The sequence below is a fragment of the Chamaea fasciata genome, unplaced genomic scaffold (genome assembly GCF_029207755.1).
Source record: "Chamaea fasciata isolate MVZ Bird 193981 ecotype frontalis unplaced genomic scaffold, bChaFas1.0.hap1 SCAF_27, whole genome shotgun sequence".
Classification (NCBI taxonomy): Eukaryota; Metazoa; Chordata; class Aves; order Passeriformes; family Sylviidae; genus Chamaea; species Chamaea fasciata.
The window spans coordinates 2,443,891-2,461,652 of NW_027094112.1; the positions used below are offsets into that span (position 1 = coordinate 2,443,891).

Genomic DNA, 17,762 nt, shown 5'->3' on the forward strand with positions numbered 1-17,762 from the left:
ACCATGGGGCTAATTAAAAAGTTCTTGTAGTGTTTCACGTCATGTGGATCAGGACCACGTGCAGATGCAGGACCTTGTGATAATTGGAGCAGAACTAAAATGGGAATTTTCATGGTAGTGTAGTCACTTCTCCCCTTTGCAAGATGAAAAAAATGCAAATTATAACTCTCCCAACCACAGCCTTGCTGCCCTGGAGCTTGTGTTCAACTGTGCTTTGAAATACAAGTTCAGTCATTGCTACAGGATTGTCCTATCAGTAAAGCCTTCAGGGCAGTGATTATTCCAAAACATTTCTCTGCTCCTTTACAAAGTGAATCTGCTTGTACAATAAAAAGTTGGTCTACACATACACAAAGGGGCACAGATGCCCACCAGCAGGTAGGGACTGCAAGTAGCTTGGTGAGGGTTACCACTCCCTTGGCACCACTGCTAAGGTCCCATCCAGCCCCACAGGCTTATGTGAGCCTCAGCTGTGTGGAGGTCACTGCCCAGTTCCCCTTGGATTGTGGGGCTTCATTCTGCTCTCCCTGTCCTCCAGCTCAGGCAGGTGAGTACCCCAAGAACAACTGGTATGAACTGCAGCATCTTTTTGGGTTCCAAGCAGGATATGTGGGAGCCCTCACCAGGCATAAAAAGGGCTCAAAAGCACAAGTGTTAACAGCAGGGACTGCAGGAATGAGGCTTGTCCATTTCTCAACAAAGGAGGGTGGCTGAGCACACACTGTACCTCACAGCCCTCACTGGCAGGTTCAACCAGCATGAAAGCCAAGAACCTCTCCTGGACACAGAAACACAGATGCTTGCCTAGGATTTCAGCTTCAGATTTAGTTTTTTAAGCTGTGAGAAAGGACAGGGTAGTCACAACATGCCCTAAAATCTTGGAAAACTGCCCCAGTCAAGTTTGAATCATGGTTCAGTGGAAATTAAGGGGTATAAGGAGGGGAAATACCATTCCAATTAGGAAGTCAGTGTCTTACAGATCGTGAAATAATGTGTAAAGCAGATAAACAAAACAAATGGTGCAGAACTACAGCCAGTACAGAAAACTCAGAATTACAATGCCTTGCTGTATTTAATACTGTGTTGCAATTCAGCAGTCAGCCCAGAGCTAACCCCAAAGCAAGGCACCAGTGCAAATAACTGAGCTCTGCCAGAATGAGACCAAAGCTCCAGGATCCGCCTGGTCACAGACAATCACGTGCCCTGGTGCCTGGAGAGATGAGGCTTTCACAGCCAGACACTGGACTTGCCTGTAGAAACTGATACAAAGGTGCTACTGATCCTGAGTGCCTCAGTGTGATCCTGCCTATTGCCTCTGATGGGGGCCCAGTGACTGCAGCCCTTGTTGGCACACGCAGCCCCTCCAGTGCCCAGAGCGGTCACTGCCCTCGTGAGTGCAGCCCATGGAGAGGCCCATTCAGGCCCCAGGGAGTGAAGAGTGCAGCCTCTGTGAGAGTCCTGCAGCAGGGCAGTGTCAGGGATATCATTTGGGGATATCTGGTCAAAGGTGCCATAGAAGGCCTAGAGATAAACCAGATGTGATGGGAGGCTGTGATGAGAACAAACCTGATCAGCCACCCAAACGGGTAAGGATGTGTGAGGCTAACACTTATTTTTACAGTAGGGAAGTAATGGGAGACACAGTCATAAAACCTGACCAACTAGTGTTAAGGCAAATAACCACAAACAAATGGCATCACTCACAGCATCTGATGAGCTCTCAAGAAGCTACAGGCAGCCCAGGACTTTGCAAGTGATAAGGATGCAAAGCTCAGTGTCCAGGATGTCAGATGAAGACAGTGGGATGTCGGCTGTTGAGGAACTATGCAGGGACACAGAGCAGCCAAGAGGGGTTAGACAGAAAAGCCTTGTAAGAGGCTGGGTGTAAACCTGGGCCAGTCAGTGCTGGGCTGGCTGAGCCCTACACTTGACCACCACAGTCCTGGCTTATTTAATCTTTCTGTAACTCTCTGTACAACCTCCCAGGGTCCCATTTGTGTACTGCAAGGACCAAGTGCCAGCTACTGGGCAGCCAGCATGTGCAGATTCGGGCCTAGTTCCTGAAATCAGACAGAGGGACAGGGAGAGCAAAGCCCCCAGCCTGTGGTAGCAGCTCCTGGAGCCAGTGGGAACTCACCCTACAGTCACTGAGGCAGGAATACTTCATATCCACAAGAGCAGCTGCTGGGGGGGCAAGCATGAGCAACGGCAGTGAGGGGCTCCATGCCAGCAGCTGGAGTAGGACAGCCACTCACAACTTGTGCTGATTCTAGGGGAGGCAACTCTGTGTACATCCCACAAACCAGGTGACCAACATGTGTATCCAGCAGCAGTAATTCAGAGAAGCTGCCAAGTAGGGGACTCCAGGTATGGGCAGAGTTATCAGGAGGGCAAGGGATCCATGTTGGTACCTGGAGACACTCAAGTGAGGTGTGCCTTTGGGATGAGCATCTGAGTGATGCTGAGTCTTTGGTGTGACAAGCTGGGGCAGCTGGCAAGGAGGGGAGCTGTGGAATGGGTCAGGAGGCTGTGCTCCATGCTGGAGCGCTGGGACAGAGGGGTCACACTAGTGCTCAAAGGATTCATGAGTGTGCATGTCCTTGTGAACCCTGAAGGTGTCACTGAGTCTGCCAGCCCCATCTGCACAGTGCCTGTGTCACCTGTGTCCTGTGTGGGGGTGCTGCTAACAGCCATGTCAGTGTCATCTGTGTGTCACTATCCACATGTCTGTGTGTGACAGCAGCTCAGCATCAGGGCTGGCGGACCCTTCAAACAGGAAAGAACAGCTGTGTCCTCAGCTTGGACAGAAACCCTGGCTACCAGGCCCCAGGCTGGGATGTCAGTGGCCACACAGGAGGGTCCTGGGCCAATTCTGCTGAAGGCAGCAGCTGCTTTCTACAGGGCTTAACAAAAGCACTCACTTTAAAGGAACAGACACCTGCCCCGAGGCAGAGCGGCACAGCACTAGCTCAGATATGCCTGCAGAAACACTCTGCTAGCCCTGAGCACTGCAATGCCAGAACTGGGGTAACACAACAGTGTTATCTGTATTCAGGATCACAAAGCCTTTGCAGCCTGGGGACCCGGGCTTCCTTAAGGTCACCAAAACTAGACACATCCAATCGAGACTTCAGCCTTCTGTCACCCAAACATGCACCTTTTCTGGCTCAACTGCAGAGACAGGGGAATGGGGCATGTGTGAATTCATCATGATGGAAAGTCTTAACTGCACTCAGAACAGTGCTTCCAGATCCCATATACAGATTCAGATGACAGAAGCTCATTTAAACCTTGTGATGTATTTAAGCCAAACACCATACAGAGGCAACGTTTCCAAAGTCCTGAGTTAGTTACATACACATCCAGGCAGTGAGTCCAAGGCCTGGGAACTCTGCTTAGTGGCAGTTCTCTGTGGGATACAAACAACTCTTCCAGAAGGGCTGAAGGTGGCAGCTCTTCTCCAGCCTTACTTGTTCTCATTATCATCAAGGTTTATACAGGTACAGCAACAACCTAACTGGGCTGGTTAACCAGTCTGGCTGACAGAAGGCTGCTGCAGACCACAACATCTGTGGAAGCTCTGAGGCCTGAGGCTCTAAAAACTCAGCTGAAATAACTAAAGCAGCACTGATGAATGTCCCCATTGTACTGGCCCACAAGGAACTGGGTCTGTATCTCCAAGTATGTCAGCCTACTCTCACAGACAGGAAACTGAAGCTCTTGGGAAATGGAAGGAAGCTGCACCTAACTTACAGGCAGCAAAGGTACAGTCTAAGCAATCCACATGCATCTCAAACTATGTTGCTTTCATGACTATTCCCAAAGTCCCATTTCACCTGGCTGTGCTTACACTAACTGCAAGGACTATCCCTCTACAGTCCTACTCTAGTTTTCTTGCCTGGAAAGCCAGCAGATTGCCATTCTGTCTCCAGTATGTACTGAGCAGAGTCAGGAAAGTGAGGCATCTGGACTTCGCCAAGACTGATCCTTCACCTACTCTGACGAGAGCATGGCATAAACCAGAAACACACGGACTGCTGTTGTTCTGAGTGGTAAAGAGTAGGTCTTTATCTGCCTGAAGTGCCTTTTAATAGGATTTTCTAGCCTCAACTCACATCACACTAGGAATATTTCTCCAGAAGTATTGATGTAACAAACTTCACTGCTCTGTGAACTTCACACCCTGCAACCCACTTTAGGATATGGAAGTGTGTCAAGGGAAGCATGTGGATACATTTCCTGCCACTGTGAGATGGTGAAATTGCAATCTGCTTTATGAAGGAAGAGGTACTGCTTCCCAAGGCAAAACAGCATAGTCTCAGTGCCCTGTCAGGGGGAACACCCTGAACACAAGCACCACCTCATGGGATCAGTAAAAGGAAATCACCCTGATCTGAGGTAAGCACAATGAAGGCAATAGCTGAAATGCTCCTTTAGACTAAAGCTGTGACTTGCACTGCCTCACACTGTGATGTAGCACCCAGCTATCCTGAGCTCAAGCTTAGATGTAATGGGCACTTAGCAAAGGCAAAGCAGTCCAAGGGCCACAGTCTGACTGTCACCCTTTCCCCTACAGGCCAGCAAAGCAGTGTTCCTCCTCATTCCTGCCACAGCACCAGGGGTATGGAACCCTGGAAGGGTGTAACTCTTCTGTAGACTCAGCTGAAGGTACTGATACATCAGCTTGGTACCAGCCAAGAAAAGAGTGGACAGAGTCTCCAAGCAATCGGTATTCAGCACCCTAAGATGGATCTTCTCCTACAACCACCAAGACTAAGAAAGAGACTTAGGCTCTTCTGCTTTGCCTGGATCATCATGGGGAAAAACAGAAAGGGTGACTTCCAGTACCACGGAAGAGTCACAACAGCATTAGGACCTGTTTCCTGCTGCCACATCTCTCAGGGGAGAAGCCATTACACCCCAAGCTGCTTTGCCAGCAGTTCACACACACACCATGCAAAAGGGAAGATGGGCAATTCCACAGTCCTTTGAGGGGCTGGTGCCCTTCCCCAAATGCACGTAATGGCAAGATTCAGATAGCAGTAAGAGTGATGATTCCTAAACTGGGGGTGCACACAGTGAGATACAGGAGGGAGGGATCTCTCACCCTTTCTGTATGGGGCAGTGTCAAGGGGCAGGGCTCCTCTCTTTCAGGCGTGTGAGCTCACACAAACAGGGCCCAGCCCAGCCCAACCGGGCAGGCCTTAACCCACAATGTCCTTCAGGGCTGCAGGCAGCTCGGGGAAGATGAACTGGTACCCGCTCTCCAGGGTGCGCTTTGGCAGCACCCTCTGCCCCTCCAGCAGCATCCCCGCCCGCTCGGGCCCGAAGACGGCGCGCACAGCCCAGGCCGGCAGCGGCAGCAGCGCCGGGCGCCCCAGGGCTGCCCCCAGCGCCCGGGCAAAGCCGCCGTTGGACGTGCCAGGGGAGGACGGGGAAACACCGTTCAGGATGCCCCGCACAGAGTCCTTCTCCAGGGCGTGACACACAATCCCAGACAGGTCCTGGATGTGGATCCATGGGAAGGGCTGGAGTCCAGAGCCCATGGGGCCTCCAAGTCCCAGACGGAAAGGCAGGAGCATCTGAGAGATCGCACCACCATCTCGACCCAGCACTACACCTGTGGGGAGAAGAGGGTGACACCAGGTGCCCCTACCCTTCACACCCAGACCTACAAGCAGGAGAATCCTTAGAGGGCTGGACTGCAACAGGACCCCAACAAGGAGAGACAGAAGAGCTGATGCCCTTTACCCACCCCAGCAGTAAAGCAGAGTCACCATTAATAAGGATGATGCCCCATCTCACCTGATCTCACCACAACGCCACGAGTTGGGCTCCCAGGGGTGAGAGCTGCAGCCTCCCACGAGCTCACCAGACGTGAGAAGAAGTCAAAATCCCCTCCTGGACTGTCTTCAGTGTACTCAGCTGTGGGGCTGGGGCGGTAATAACCTGCAGGGTAACAGCAGAAAGGGGGTCAGGGTTGAATGATGACACCAAGCCCCCCCTTCCCCATCAAACCATCTTCTCTGCCTCCAGGAGCCCAGAACTACTGTGAGGAAAATCCTGAGAGAACTGGGATTGTTCAGCCTGAAAAAGAGACGTAACTGCAACTTTCCAGTACCTGAAGGGAGCCTACAAGAAAGAGAGACTACAAGGGCCTGGAGTGCCAGGACAAGGGGGAATTGCTTCAAACTGAAAGTCAGTTTAGATTGGCTATTAGGAGGAAAATCTACCCTGTGAGGATGGGGAGGCCCTGGCACAGGATGCACAGAGAAGCTGTTGCTGCCCCTGGATCCCTGGAAGTGTCCAAGGCCAGGCTGGACAGGGCTTGGGGCAACCTGGGACAGTGGAAGGTGTCCCTGCCCATGGCAGGAGGTGGGACTGGATGGTTTTAAAGGCTCCTTCCAACACAAACCATCCTGGGATTCTGTGAGCTCGATCACTCCACCAGGGACATCCTCACACGAACAGCACAGGGTCTCTGATGGCAATGCTGACAAGTTTCTGAACTGCCAATCTGCTCTACAGGTTCAGTGGGATGCACTAACACTCAAGCAGCCCCAAAACCCAAACAGGCCTGCAAGCAACACACTGAACTGGCTGGAAGGTGCCTGCTTTAATATTGGGCCTCACAGAGGATAAACCATGGCAGTTTAAAGACTGCAGCAAGCACAAAGTTGGAGATAATGCAGAGAGCTTCAGCTGAGGCCTTACACAAATTGATTCTGTGGGATGCCCAAAGGCCTTCACAGGAAAACACAGAAAAGCTTCTGCCCTAATGACACTAAGACAAAGCACAGGGACCCAAATTCCTCTCTAGCAGCACTAAAAAGCCAATCAAGGCTTGCCTAAACACAGTGACACTGAAGGCAATAAAGCTGACATTTCAAGGCAAGACACGTGCTCCTGTGTGGAGGAACAGGAACTGTGTTTCTGTCTGCAGGCAAAGCCTCTCCAGGTCAGCACGAGTGATGTCCTGGCCAGGCCCCACCAATACCTACGCCAGTGACGAGGACCCAGGCACAGGGGGGCTGCTCAGCAGCAGCAATGGCCTTAGCCAAGGTCTTCGTGGTCTCCACCCGGCTGCTGATGACCTCCTTGCAGAAGGCATCACCCCACCTGGGAAAGGGAGAAGCCGGGATTAAACACCTCACAGGGACACCCCAGGAAACACTGCCACCAAGGGGGACCCAGCCAACACCAGTTCACAAGCACAGGAGAGGTCACAGGAACTCCCCTCACCCCAGGGCAACGGGAGGACATCATGTTACAGCAGAAGTGCAGAGGAACTTTGGAAGATGGCTCTTCACATCCCTTAAAAGATTGTGGGGTTTGGACTGCCTTTGGACCAAGTCAACAAAGAGCTAGACACCAAAGCTGGTGTTCCTCCTAGAACTCAAACTTTGGTTCTGATTTTGCATTATCAAATGCAGGCACTGCACCCAATGTCCTTTTGGAAATGTGGAACTCATTTTTTCTGGTCTCCAGCTGTAGATCCAGGAGAGAACCTTTCTTCCAAAGGTCTCTCCAAACCTACCATGCTGACAGAAAAATGTTCTGGATACTTGAGGATGCAAATGTCAACAGCTGGCTAACTCAAGAACTTCCTGGTCATGTTGTTTCCTCCCTTTCCATATTCTCTGACAACTCAGGACTGTCCTGCCTCCACCTTGTCCCAACAGGACTGTGGAATATCAAGTTACCTGCGGAAAGGGTTGAGGACATTTTCCCCAGCCAAGTTGACCACAGCATCACACAGGGGCAGCCCGGAGCGGGACACCTCTTCCTAGGCAGGAGTAACAGAGATATCACACATCAGCCCTCCCCTCTGCTCAAGCCTTCCCTGCAAAGAAGCAGGGCAGGCTGCTAAGAACTTCCTGACATTTGTGGACTATAAGCACGAATGGAGAAGGTTTTGCTCCTTGGAGCTACAGTAGTACCCATTCCAATGACTGTGACCCATGGAGCACCCAGCAGCCCAAAAGAACATCCACAGGAGCCAGACCTCCCTTGGCAGAGCACTCTCTAAGCCATGGAAAGCCAGGGCACGCAGGCTGGTTTCTCGGCCCTGTCACATTTCCCCTCCTGTGACCGCTCTCATCTCATACCCAGGTGATCCGATCCTTGCCCTGTCGTCGCGACACATGGGTCACTTGGTGCCCTCGGCTCCGCAGCAGCTGGGTCAGGGCTCTGCCCACGAAACCTGTCCCACCACCTGGTGACAGAGACAGAGAAGCCGTCACGGCTGTGTCCTTGGGCCATCACCCCCGGCAGCAAAGGCGCCCAGCGCCCGGGCGTGCATCACCGCAGCCCCAGCAGCGCCGCCGGGCCCTGGCCCCCGCACCACGGCCAGCCCCCCACACCCGGGGGGAGGAGACTCCAACCCAGCGGGCAGCGCCCGCCATCCAGGACCGCCTGCCCCTTCTCTAAAACTCGGTTCCGCTCGCAACTCCCGCTCCCTCATGGACCCCGCTCCCTCACGGGGCCCGCTCCCTCACGGGCCTACTCCCTCAGTGTCCCCGCACTCACCCACCACCACCCGCATTGCGGAGCCGCGCATGCGCACGCAGCGCCCAACGCGCATGCGCCCCCCGCCCCGCACGGTGCCCCCCAGCGGCGGGGAGGCCCTTAAAGGGCCAGCGCGCCTCAGGGTGTGCGGGGTTGGGATGTGTCGGACGAATCGGGTCGGTGCGGGGCTGGGGACACTCGGGGCACGGCCCGGGGCTGTGGGGACACTCGGGGCACGGCTCGGGGCTGTGGGGACACTCGGGGCACGGCTCGGGGCTGTGGGGACACTCGGGGCACGGCTGGGCCCAGGGGCTACGCCTGGCACTGCGCTGAGCAGGGCAGAAGCGGGGACGCAGCAACGCGAGGAGTTTGTCAGGGCAATTTATCAGTTCGTTCAAAGCGCAGGAGTGAATGCCCAGAGCAGCTGTGGCTGCCCCTGGATCCCTGGAAGTGTCCAAGGCCAGCTTGGACAGGGCTTGAGCAGCCTGGGACAGTGGGAGGTGTCCCTGCCCATGGGAGGGAGTAGAACGAGGTGAGCTTTAGGGCACCTTTCAACCCAAACCAGTCCAAGATTCTATGATTCTGTTATTCTATGAAGTGATTTTAATACTGCTAGTGGAAAATGAAGAATCGTGCAGTTGGGAATTGGGCAGGGGCTGTTGTCACTGACCCTGAACTTCCCTTCTCTCTGAGACCTGCTTGCATGTCTTCTTGGGGTCATGGGTAAAGAAATTCTTTCAAGGATGTAATTCTGGCCACTGGGCTTGAAATGTCTCTCCTGAGATGCAATGAAACACATCGGAGACACATCTAACCACCTGCAGGCAGCTGGAGCAGCCTTTGCTTCACGCAGAGTTGCCCGTGTTGTCAGCTCCTTTTACCTGTGTCCTGTGAAGAGCAGAGGGTGACAACAGCCTGTAGGCAACATCTCTACACGTTGGTGGCTCTTCAGGAACAGGAACAAATGCTTAGTCCACCTTGTCTGCACATACAGCTGTAGCCATTGCACCACCTGTCCATCCATCCATCCATCCATCCATCCATCCATCCATCCATCCATCCATCCATCCACACTACAGAGCAGTGTCACCTGAAAGCTCTGGGCTGCCCCTGATGTGCTGCAATGGTCTGAGTGAGCAGAAAAGAAACAAACAAGCACAAATGAGCTCTTCACAATTTCACACCACTGTGGAATATTTGAAGAGCAAGACAAGGCTCTGTTGGTACCCAGGGTAATGACAGCTTTGGATATGACAAAACTCTTGGCAGCTGAGGTGAAGCCACTGACAGCTTACGTTGCAGGTCTGTGTTAGAAAATGGTGAACAGTGAAACAGTGAAAATTCTGGGGAATACACCTGCCTGCAGCCAGCACTGTGCCCAGGGCTGTCCTTGCAGCAGAACTGCTACATATAAAGGCCAGATGGGTCTGCACACCTCTAACAGCAGCAACGAGAATATCATTCCCACTCTGTCTCAGTCCCTAGAGCAGGAGACTTTTAATGTTGGGGTTGTGTGTTGCAATGTGATGGTAACCAGGAGGGGCCCTGGGCTGAGGCTTTCTGCAGCAGGGTGAGCCAAGTAAGAAAATTGTTAGAAATTGTTAGAGCCTTGTTAGAAAATTCTCACCTCCAAGTGCAGAAATCTCCCTTGTACCTGAATACAAATATCTGAGAGGGGAGCTGCATTCCATGCAGGTGTTTTCTACTAGTTTAGCTCCTTTGGAAGGCTGGTGGGCACTGATGTTACAGTAGTGGCTGTCGGAAAATGCTCACAGAAATTCTGGTTCCCACAGTCTTCACAGAGGGATTGATCTGGTATTTTTTCCAACCACATAGGTTGGTTCTTATGCAAGGGGAAATAGATGTGTATGAGCTTATGGTACAGATACCTTTAATAGCAAAGGGAGAAAGAGGTGCCTATGGGTACTGATGTATTTTTTTCAAAGTGATCTTTTCTTTTAAGGAGAAAGTGAACAAATAATTGATTTAAATAATTACTTCCTCTGAAATGTGATTGCTGATTTCTAGTCAGCCCTGGGATTTATCTTATGATGAAATACAATGAGAATTGAGGAGTTTTCTGGTAAAAGGGTGCTTCAAAGTAAGTTCATGCTTCAGAGACTTGATCCAAAAGCTTGAAGTTGGTATTTTTGAAATGTGCCTATTTTAAACCAGAATTTCAAACCACTGCAAGCAGCTGTAACTTAAACATTATCTTCATGTCAGATTGTGTTGTTACAAGCTTACCTAACAGTCATGTGAACATGCACACAAACACATGGAAACGGAATCCTGCTCTTTTTTTGCCCTTTCTTTTGTGTCAAAGAGCATTTTAGGCACAGTATTTCAATTGTCCTTTAATGCTTAATGATTGTAACCTTGATTTCAGTGGTTCTACTGAAAGATAAGTGATTAAAAGCAAAACTGAGACAAAAAAATTAGAAATACTAGGAGTCACAGACAAATCTTCCAGTTCACTCATGTCTGACTTAATTTAGCTGTGGATGTGTAGAGTGAGAATGCCTCCACCTAAACTGGCTGTGTTCCAACGCACAGAAATAAGGTACTGCCAGAGTCTGAGTTTTGTGTCCTATTTTAGCTGCTCAGTACACTTAAATACTCTTCAAACTGTCCGATCCAGTAGTATTAATTGTGGCTTTAAAATGCTGGTATCTTTTGAATGGCTACAAGAGGCCTGTAAATTACAGGTCTGATGGATTGTAAATGTCTAATGATGGTTACATGAAACCTCACTTTCATCTGCTCTAGAAAAGGAATACAGCTAGCCAGAGGAGAATAAGAAAAAAAAGATGCTTTTGTCCACAATAATGTAAAAGAAAACATCAGAATTGTGTGTCACTGTGGTCAGCCATTTAACAGATGTGTGGTCTTGGCTTAATTAATTGACCTTATTCTTGAATTCTTTTTTTTTTTTTTATTCTGGTTTTATGTGTAAGCATCAATGATTTAAGTGTAATAGATGTAAACTTATGAAATAATTTCATGATAATCAAACATAGTGTCCATTGAAGGATATCCTACATCCTATCAAATATTATTTAGTTGAAATAACAGTTACTAGATTCTATTAGATTTATTTCTATTTAATGCTTTTACTGACCTCTAGAAACACAAAAGACTCTTGAAAGCAGGTCCTGATATCCTTTATTTTACATTCTAAGCATCTGTCTGTACCAAATTGGACACTGTGCACATTCTCAACTTCAGTAAAGGTGCTAAAAAAACCCTTTCCTTTTTAACAGTTTTTTCAGAGACACTTTCACCTCCCTGTTTCGGAGGGTGTAAATGAAAGGGTTTAGCATGGGAATAACAACAGTGTAGAAGACTGAGATAGTGTTGCTTTTGTTGGGTGAAGATGTGGCTCCAGGCTGAGCATACATGAAGAACGCTGTCCCAAAGAACAAGCAGATTGTCATCATGTGAGAAGAGCAAGTGGAGAAGGCTTTGTGCCTGCTTTCAGCTGAAGGCATTTGGACTATTGTGATGATTATATAACCATAGGAGATAAAAACCACCAAGGCAGTGCCCACAATTATTGACCCACACACAGCCAGCATGACGAGTTCATTGACAAGTGTGTCGGAGCAGGAGGCGTGGATCACTGCAGCAACATCACAGAAGAAGTGTTTTATTTCTCTGCGCCCACAGAAGGACAAACTGAACGTGAAGCCTGTCTGAATGGTGCTGTTGATGCAGCCTGACAGATAAGAGCCCACCACCATGAGAACACAAAGCCTTCTGTTCATAATGACTGGGTAGAGCAGTGGGTTGCAGATGGCAGTGAAGCGATCATAAGCCATCACAGCAAGGAAGAAAGCTTCTGTTGTACCAAAGAGAGAGAAGAAGAACATTTGTGAAGCACAGCCATTGTAGGAAATGCTTCTTCTGCCCAGTAAGAATGCCAGTGCCGCCCTGGGAGTGATGACAGAGGAATAACAGATGTCCAGGGTGGACAAGTTCTCTAGGAAAAAGTACATTGGGGTGTGCAGGTTGGAGTCCATCCTGATGATGAGAATCATACAGATGTTTCCCACCACAGTGACAATGTACATTGTGGAGAAGAGAACAGAGAGGAGGAGTTGTGATCCTGGGTGGGATTTGAAGCCAACCAAAATGAACTCACTTATCCTGGTGTGGTTTTCCATCTTTGCTTTCAGATGATGTTCCAAAAGGAAATTAGGATGCAGTAGATTGCAGATAGTTTGCCCGGAGAAGCAATTATAGAAGAATAAGACAAACAATGAGATATATGAAACATAAGAAATATTATATATAGCGAGACAGATGGAAAAAAAATTACAAATTCATTGATATATCATATCTGCAGATTTTTGTCAACAATTACAGGGTAATTTGTAAACTAATAATCCTGTAATATTATCTTCAGTATAAAAAAAACATTCTGCATGCAGCTTATCCAACCCATTTTAATTTCATGAATTTTACAACCAACTAGAAACAGATATTTCATTCTACAGTTGATGCCCTATTTCAGATTTAACTGGGCAAAAAATAATCTCATCCTAAGACTGCAACTAACCCACAAAAGACTGCTCTCCCCTAAATAAAAGAACAAGGGAATGTGCTTCTTCAGATGATGCAAAACAATTGAAAATATATGAACCAAGAAATGTATTAAAATAATGTGGATAATTGTTTTTAAAAAACAACCCAAGTCTATTATTTTTAAAACCCACATTGTTTCATGTGAGAAACTGAGTTTTTTCTTTTATAAAAGTACTGAAAAAAACTCTTCAAAATTGAGATTTCTGAAATAAGTTTCTCTACTCAAATATTAATTCATTTAATGTTAAAATTGACTAATTGACAGAATGTTTCAAGTAATTCTTTTTTAATTCTATTTAGTAATTTTAATTTTAGTTTCATAAACTAGTTGTCCTCTCACCTAGGCTTGAATGTATTCTGTGGGTTGATGCCTACATTAGAACTCATAGTTTGGGTGCCTTTAAATTCAGTGGACAGAGAGAAACACTCCAGCATTAGAATATTTACTGTAGATGGTATGAATCATGTTTTAAGATTTTCTGGTTTTCTCTATTGATCTAAAGGGAAGTCCAGCTATTCTGTCTGTGAAAAGATGGACATAGATGTAAAAAGCATGTACCTAATCTTTTCAAAGCACCGAATTAATTTTTAACACATTTCTCCAGCTACTCCCCCATAGTCCTTGAAATGTAGCCTCAGCTCTGGGTACCCTCAGCAGCTCTATATAATCCTTTGTTCTTATTTACCCATGAGTCTTAGGAAAGGGAAATAAATTTGGAGAAGGAATTTCTCTTTGCATAACCTTGCTCATCAAATATTTTGGCTGGTTTTCCAGGGGAGTTTTGTGTGCAGAGAGCTCAGGTTTAGGCAGCCAAGCTCCTTTTCCAGTCAAAGCCTTTTCAAACCTGTTGTCTACAGCTTTCACAGTTCCTAAAGCTTCCTCTATTATCAAAAGAGAGAAATAGATGCATCCACAATGGGATTCTTCTAGTCCCACGCTACCTGTTCAAAACAGGGGAAAAAAAGTCCCTTAGAAAAAGCTGTCTTTGTTAAAAAAGGAATACAGCTAGTCAGAAGAGAATAAGAAAAAAGAGATACTTCTGTTCACAATAATGTAAAAGAAAACATCAGAATTTTGTGTCACTATGGTCAGCCATTTAACAGATGTGTTTGTGGCTTATGTAATTGACCTTATTTTTAAATTCTTATTTTTATTCTCGTTTTATGTGTAAGTGTCAAGGATTTAAGTGTAATAGATGTAAACTTATGAAATAATTCCTTGATAATCAAACATATTGTCCATTGAAGGATATCCTACATCCTGTCCAAAATTGTTTTGCTGAAATAACAATTACTACTGCTTTAAGTAAACGGCTTTTTAAAGAGGCTAACAAAAACTTCAGTTAAGAATGAAGATGCTGGAGATACTTTTTTAGCCAGTGAGAGGAGAAGATTTTTGATTCACCTGAGAAGTTCCTGGAACTGTCTGTCTCTGACTGGTCAAACAGAAAGTCTAGAATGCAGACACATTAAATACTGACTTCCTGTTAATGCACCTAATTTCCAGAAGAACTAACTGTATTCATAAGCCCTAATTACTACATGCTATATAATGAAAAAAAGATAAAATACTTTTTAGTCCAGTTCTGTCACTAAATTTAACAAAGCTCAGATTTCACACACCACAATACACATACCTTGTAATACGGTCATTAAAGCCAGATTTGGTTTATCGGAATTCAGGTTTCTTGAACACGTTGCCAAAAAATACTGAACTTTTTTTTTCTCCTCGGCTGAATTTTTAGTAGTCTCTTGTAATAAACACATCACTGACCTTTCATCTGACTGGTTCTAAGGGCATTCTCCTTAGCATGTTGCTTATATATACTTTAATAGAATTGCATAAAAACACCAGGGATTCAGTTTCCAGAGTGCTGGACCTTCACAGCAAACATCTGAACCTCAAATGAGACATTTTTCCCTTGTGCCATTTTTCTTTGCCTTGCAAAAGAAGAAAAACATAAGGACTAGAGAGACTAAAATAATAAGGAATAAAACACAAACAATAAAAGTGTAAAGCTGTTTCTCCGTGTCTTCTACCCGTACTTTTTCACTGTTTCTCATGCAGAACCCTTCCTGCCCCTTGTAGATTTCTTTCTGCTGAGCAAAACACTGTGGACCTAATCAAGACCTCATTAGCCATTAGAATCTGCTTCCTTCCAGATTATCAAAATAGAACAGACACAATTGCCTTCTCCCCAAGCAGTTATGCTTCTCTTCTCTAAACAAAAGCAAATTTTCGCTAAGTGTATTCACTTCTCTGGCTGGCAGGGAGAGTGCACTCACCACCTAAAACTTGGAAGTTTGATTCAGATGAGGGTGCAGCCTCTAAGGGAACAGTGATCTGGAGTGCAGCAATCACTCCAGGAAGGGAAAAAGCATCTCACAATTCTTGTTTGGGTATCTCAGGCACCCTAGGATGTGGCTGTTTTTAAAAAGCAGATTTGCATTCTTCTCAGCACGTTTAGTTACAGTAAACTATATTAATTTTTCTGTGTTTTGGCATGTGGTTTTAAATAAACCTACATGAAACAGATGTTTCTGTTTTTGATATAATAGCTTCCCAAATTTTGCGACTGACAATAGATCGATATCTACTAAGCCCAGACTATCTTACATTTGCATACATTCTTATCAGCCCCAGAGGCAGAGAGTAAGATTAAGAGAGAAGGGCAGAGAGTAAGATTAAGAGAGAAGGGAAGTTTCTCAAAAGCTAAGATTGGATTTAGCTTTAAATTCTTTACCTGTGGCTAGTGACTTATTGACAGTACTTTAAAGGCACTCAAACATGATTTTGTGAAAATGTTTATTAGGAAAACTTCCAGAAATAAACTTAGTTCTTGCATTCTCAAAAGGTTTGTGTTTGTGTAAGATTTTTCTGTGTTTTCTTCTTCCCTAAGAACACTTGAGAACCCCTGTTGAATAGGTTATGAATTATTTGTTTCAGTTTTTCTAACAACATTATTATTAGTGTACATAAACCCCATAATAATTGGATGATAATCCTCTTCACAGTGTATTTGAAAGATTTTCCTGACATTATTTCAAAACAATCACTTCAGATCAGTGCTTTAAAACCTGTCAATGTGTGCAGCCAAATGACTGTCTTAAAGGAACTTTACACCTTGCAAAATTTCAATGAAAAACTCACTAAGGAGTACTGAAATGCTGTGGTTTGCATTTTACATATGAAAAACTGAAACAAGAGAAGAACTAGATCAGGTGATTATTGGTGTATCAGTACTTTAATCCATTGCAATAAGAATGAAGCAAGCCTGATGCTGTTCTGATTTTGTCTTGCATAGGGACTAAATAGCTTGTATGGGACTAAATTCTGGATTTGTGATGAAAACCATATTGGGAACACAGGAATGTTTCAGTTATTGCTGAACACTGCTGGCACAGGCTGGGAGGGAGCAAGAAGCTGTGAGGGGACACAGCTGGGACAGCTGGCTCCAGCTGACCAGAGAGACATTCCAGGCCATGTGGCATCATGGTCAGCAATGAAAACTGCAGGGAAAAGGAGAAACGAGTGTCTTTTCCAAAGTAACTGTTAAGTGTAATCCCCATTTTCTTGGAGATGGCTGAACATAAAAGCATATGTTATAGATAAAGAATGTATTTCTAGGGTGTTAATCCATATCCATGAGTAGTAAAGGTGCTGAGGGTAGTTTGCTTAGATGTCTAAGTAGACGTGTCTAAACTTTAAATATTTTTTAGAAGAATTCATATCTAGCTATATCTGTGGCTCTTGATTTTTAATGCAAATCTAAAGAACTCCTGGATTATTTCTTGTTCCTTTACAACAGTTCATACCATAATGTATATTCATTTTGTGTCAATTATTTATTTTCTCACAGCAGATTTTCTGCTAATACCTGGATTACAGCCAGCACTCCGCATTTCTGGTGAGAGCTCCCCACTATGGTGAGCTTCAAGCTGTTCCTAATAATCTCTCCTAAATATTGTGTCCAAGTCCTCAAAAAGGTCTTGTGTGAAACAATTGGCAATACATGGCACAGTATGCATAGAAAAGTTTCTTCCAGGTTTCTTCCCTGGAAAACTGAATGCTTCATCTGCAAAACTGGAGAAGTCAGTATGCTAGTACAGAGCATAGAATATCAGATACCATGGTCTCAGTCATAACTTAATATGGTCACATGGAGATGCATTCTGCTGACAGATTGATTTATTTGTTTATTACAGAATATTAAAAGTTCTGAAGCACTGTGATAGTCTGAAGACAGAGCAGTTTTCTTAGAGGCACCATTTTATTTCTAATTGATAATCAGATTTCCTCACAGGTGATCCATGTTCTGCTCAGATTCACCAGCTGTGTTTCCAGACTCCTGCATGAGGTCATTGCTCCTGATGAAATACTGCTGCATCCAATGCAGCCTGAAGGAAATATTGAAGTGATTTATCTTTTTAGGCGTGTCAGAATTTCTTCATGAAAAACATATTTTGGTGCACATAAGGTTATTTAGGGTGCCTTGGTCCTGTTGTGAAGCTGAGACAGAGGCCAAGTGACAATGCAGCTGTAGCATGAATACAACGAGCAACTCATGTTAAACCTTTTCTAATGCCATATTAGAAAAATTTTCTTCTTCAGAGCATGCTTCCTTTTATCCTACACCAGGTATTTAGGAATGTTACTATTACCCATC

The 17,762-nt window shown here is 46.1% G+C and overlaps 2 protein-coding genes across 3 annotated transcripts; both read right to left on the bottom strand.

The window, feature by feature from the left end:
* Positions 1-3,229: 3,229 nt before the first annotated feature.
* SDR39U1 (short chain dehydrogenase/reductase family 39U member 1) lies at positions 3,230-8,560 on the bottom strand. 2 transcript variants are annotated; one of them, XM_066205165.1, is made up of 6 exons: positions 8,530-8,560; positions 8,109-8,215; positions 7,704-7,786; positions 6,998-7,119; positions 5,806-5,949; positions 3,231-5,620 (listed from the first exon to the last, which is right to left on the bottom strand). In XM_066205165.1, the coding sequence occupies exons 1-6, from the start codon at positions 8,558-8,560 to the stop codon at positions 5,205-5,207; spliced, it is 903 nt and encodes a 300-aa protein (XP_066061262.1). In that variant the 3' UTR covers positions 3,231-5,204. The 2 variants fall into 2 exon arrangements, with proteins under 2 accessions (XP_066061261.1, XP_066061262.1); XM_066205164.1 differs by lacking the exon at positions 8,530-8,560 and having other exon boundaries at positions 3,230-5,620; positions 7,704-7,782; positions 8,109-8,508.
* Positions 8,561-11,744: 3,184 nt separating this feature from the next.
* On the bottom strand, positions 11,745-12,686 carry LOC136301823 (olfactory receptor 9S13-like). Its single transcript, XM_066205043.1, has one exon. It carries the CDS (start codon positions 12,672-12,674, stop codon positions 11,745-11,747), a length of 930 nt encoding a protein of 309 aa, XP_066061140.1. The 5' UTR covers positions 12,675-12,686.
* Positions 12,687-17,762: the final 5,076 nt, after the last annotated feature.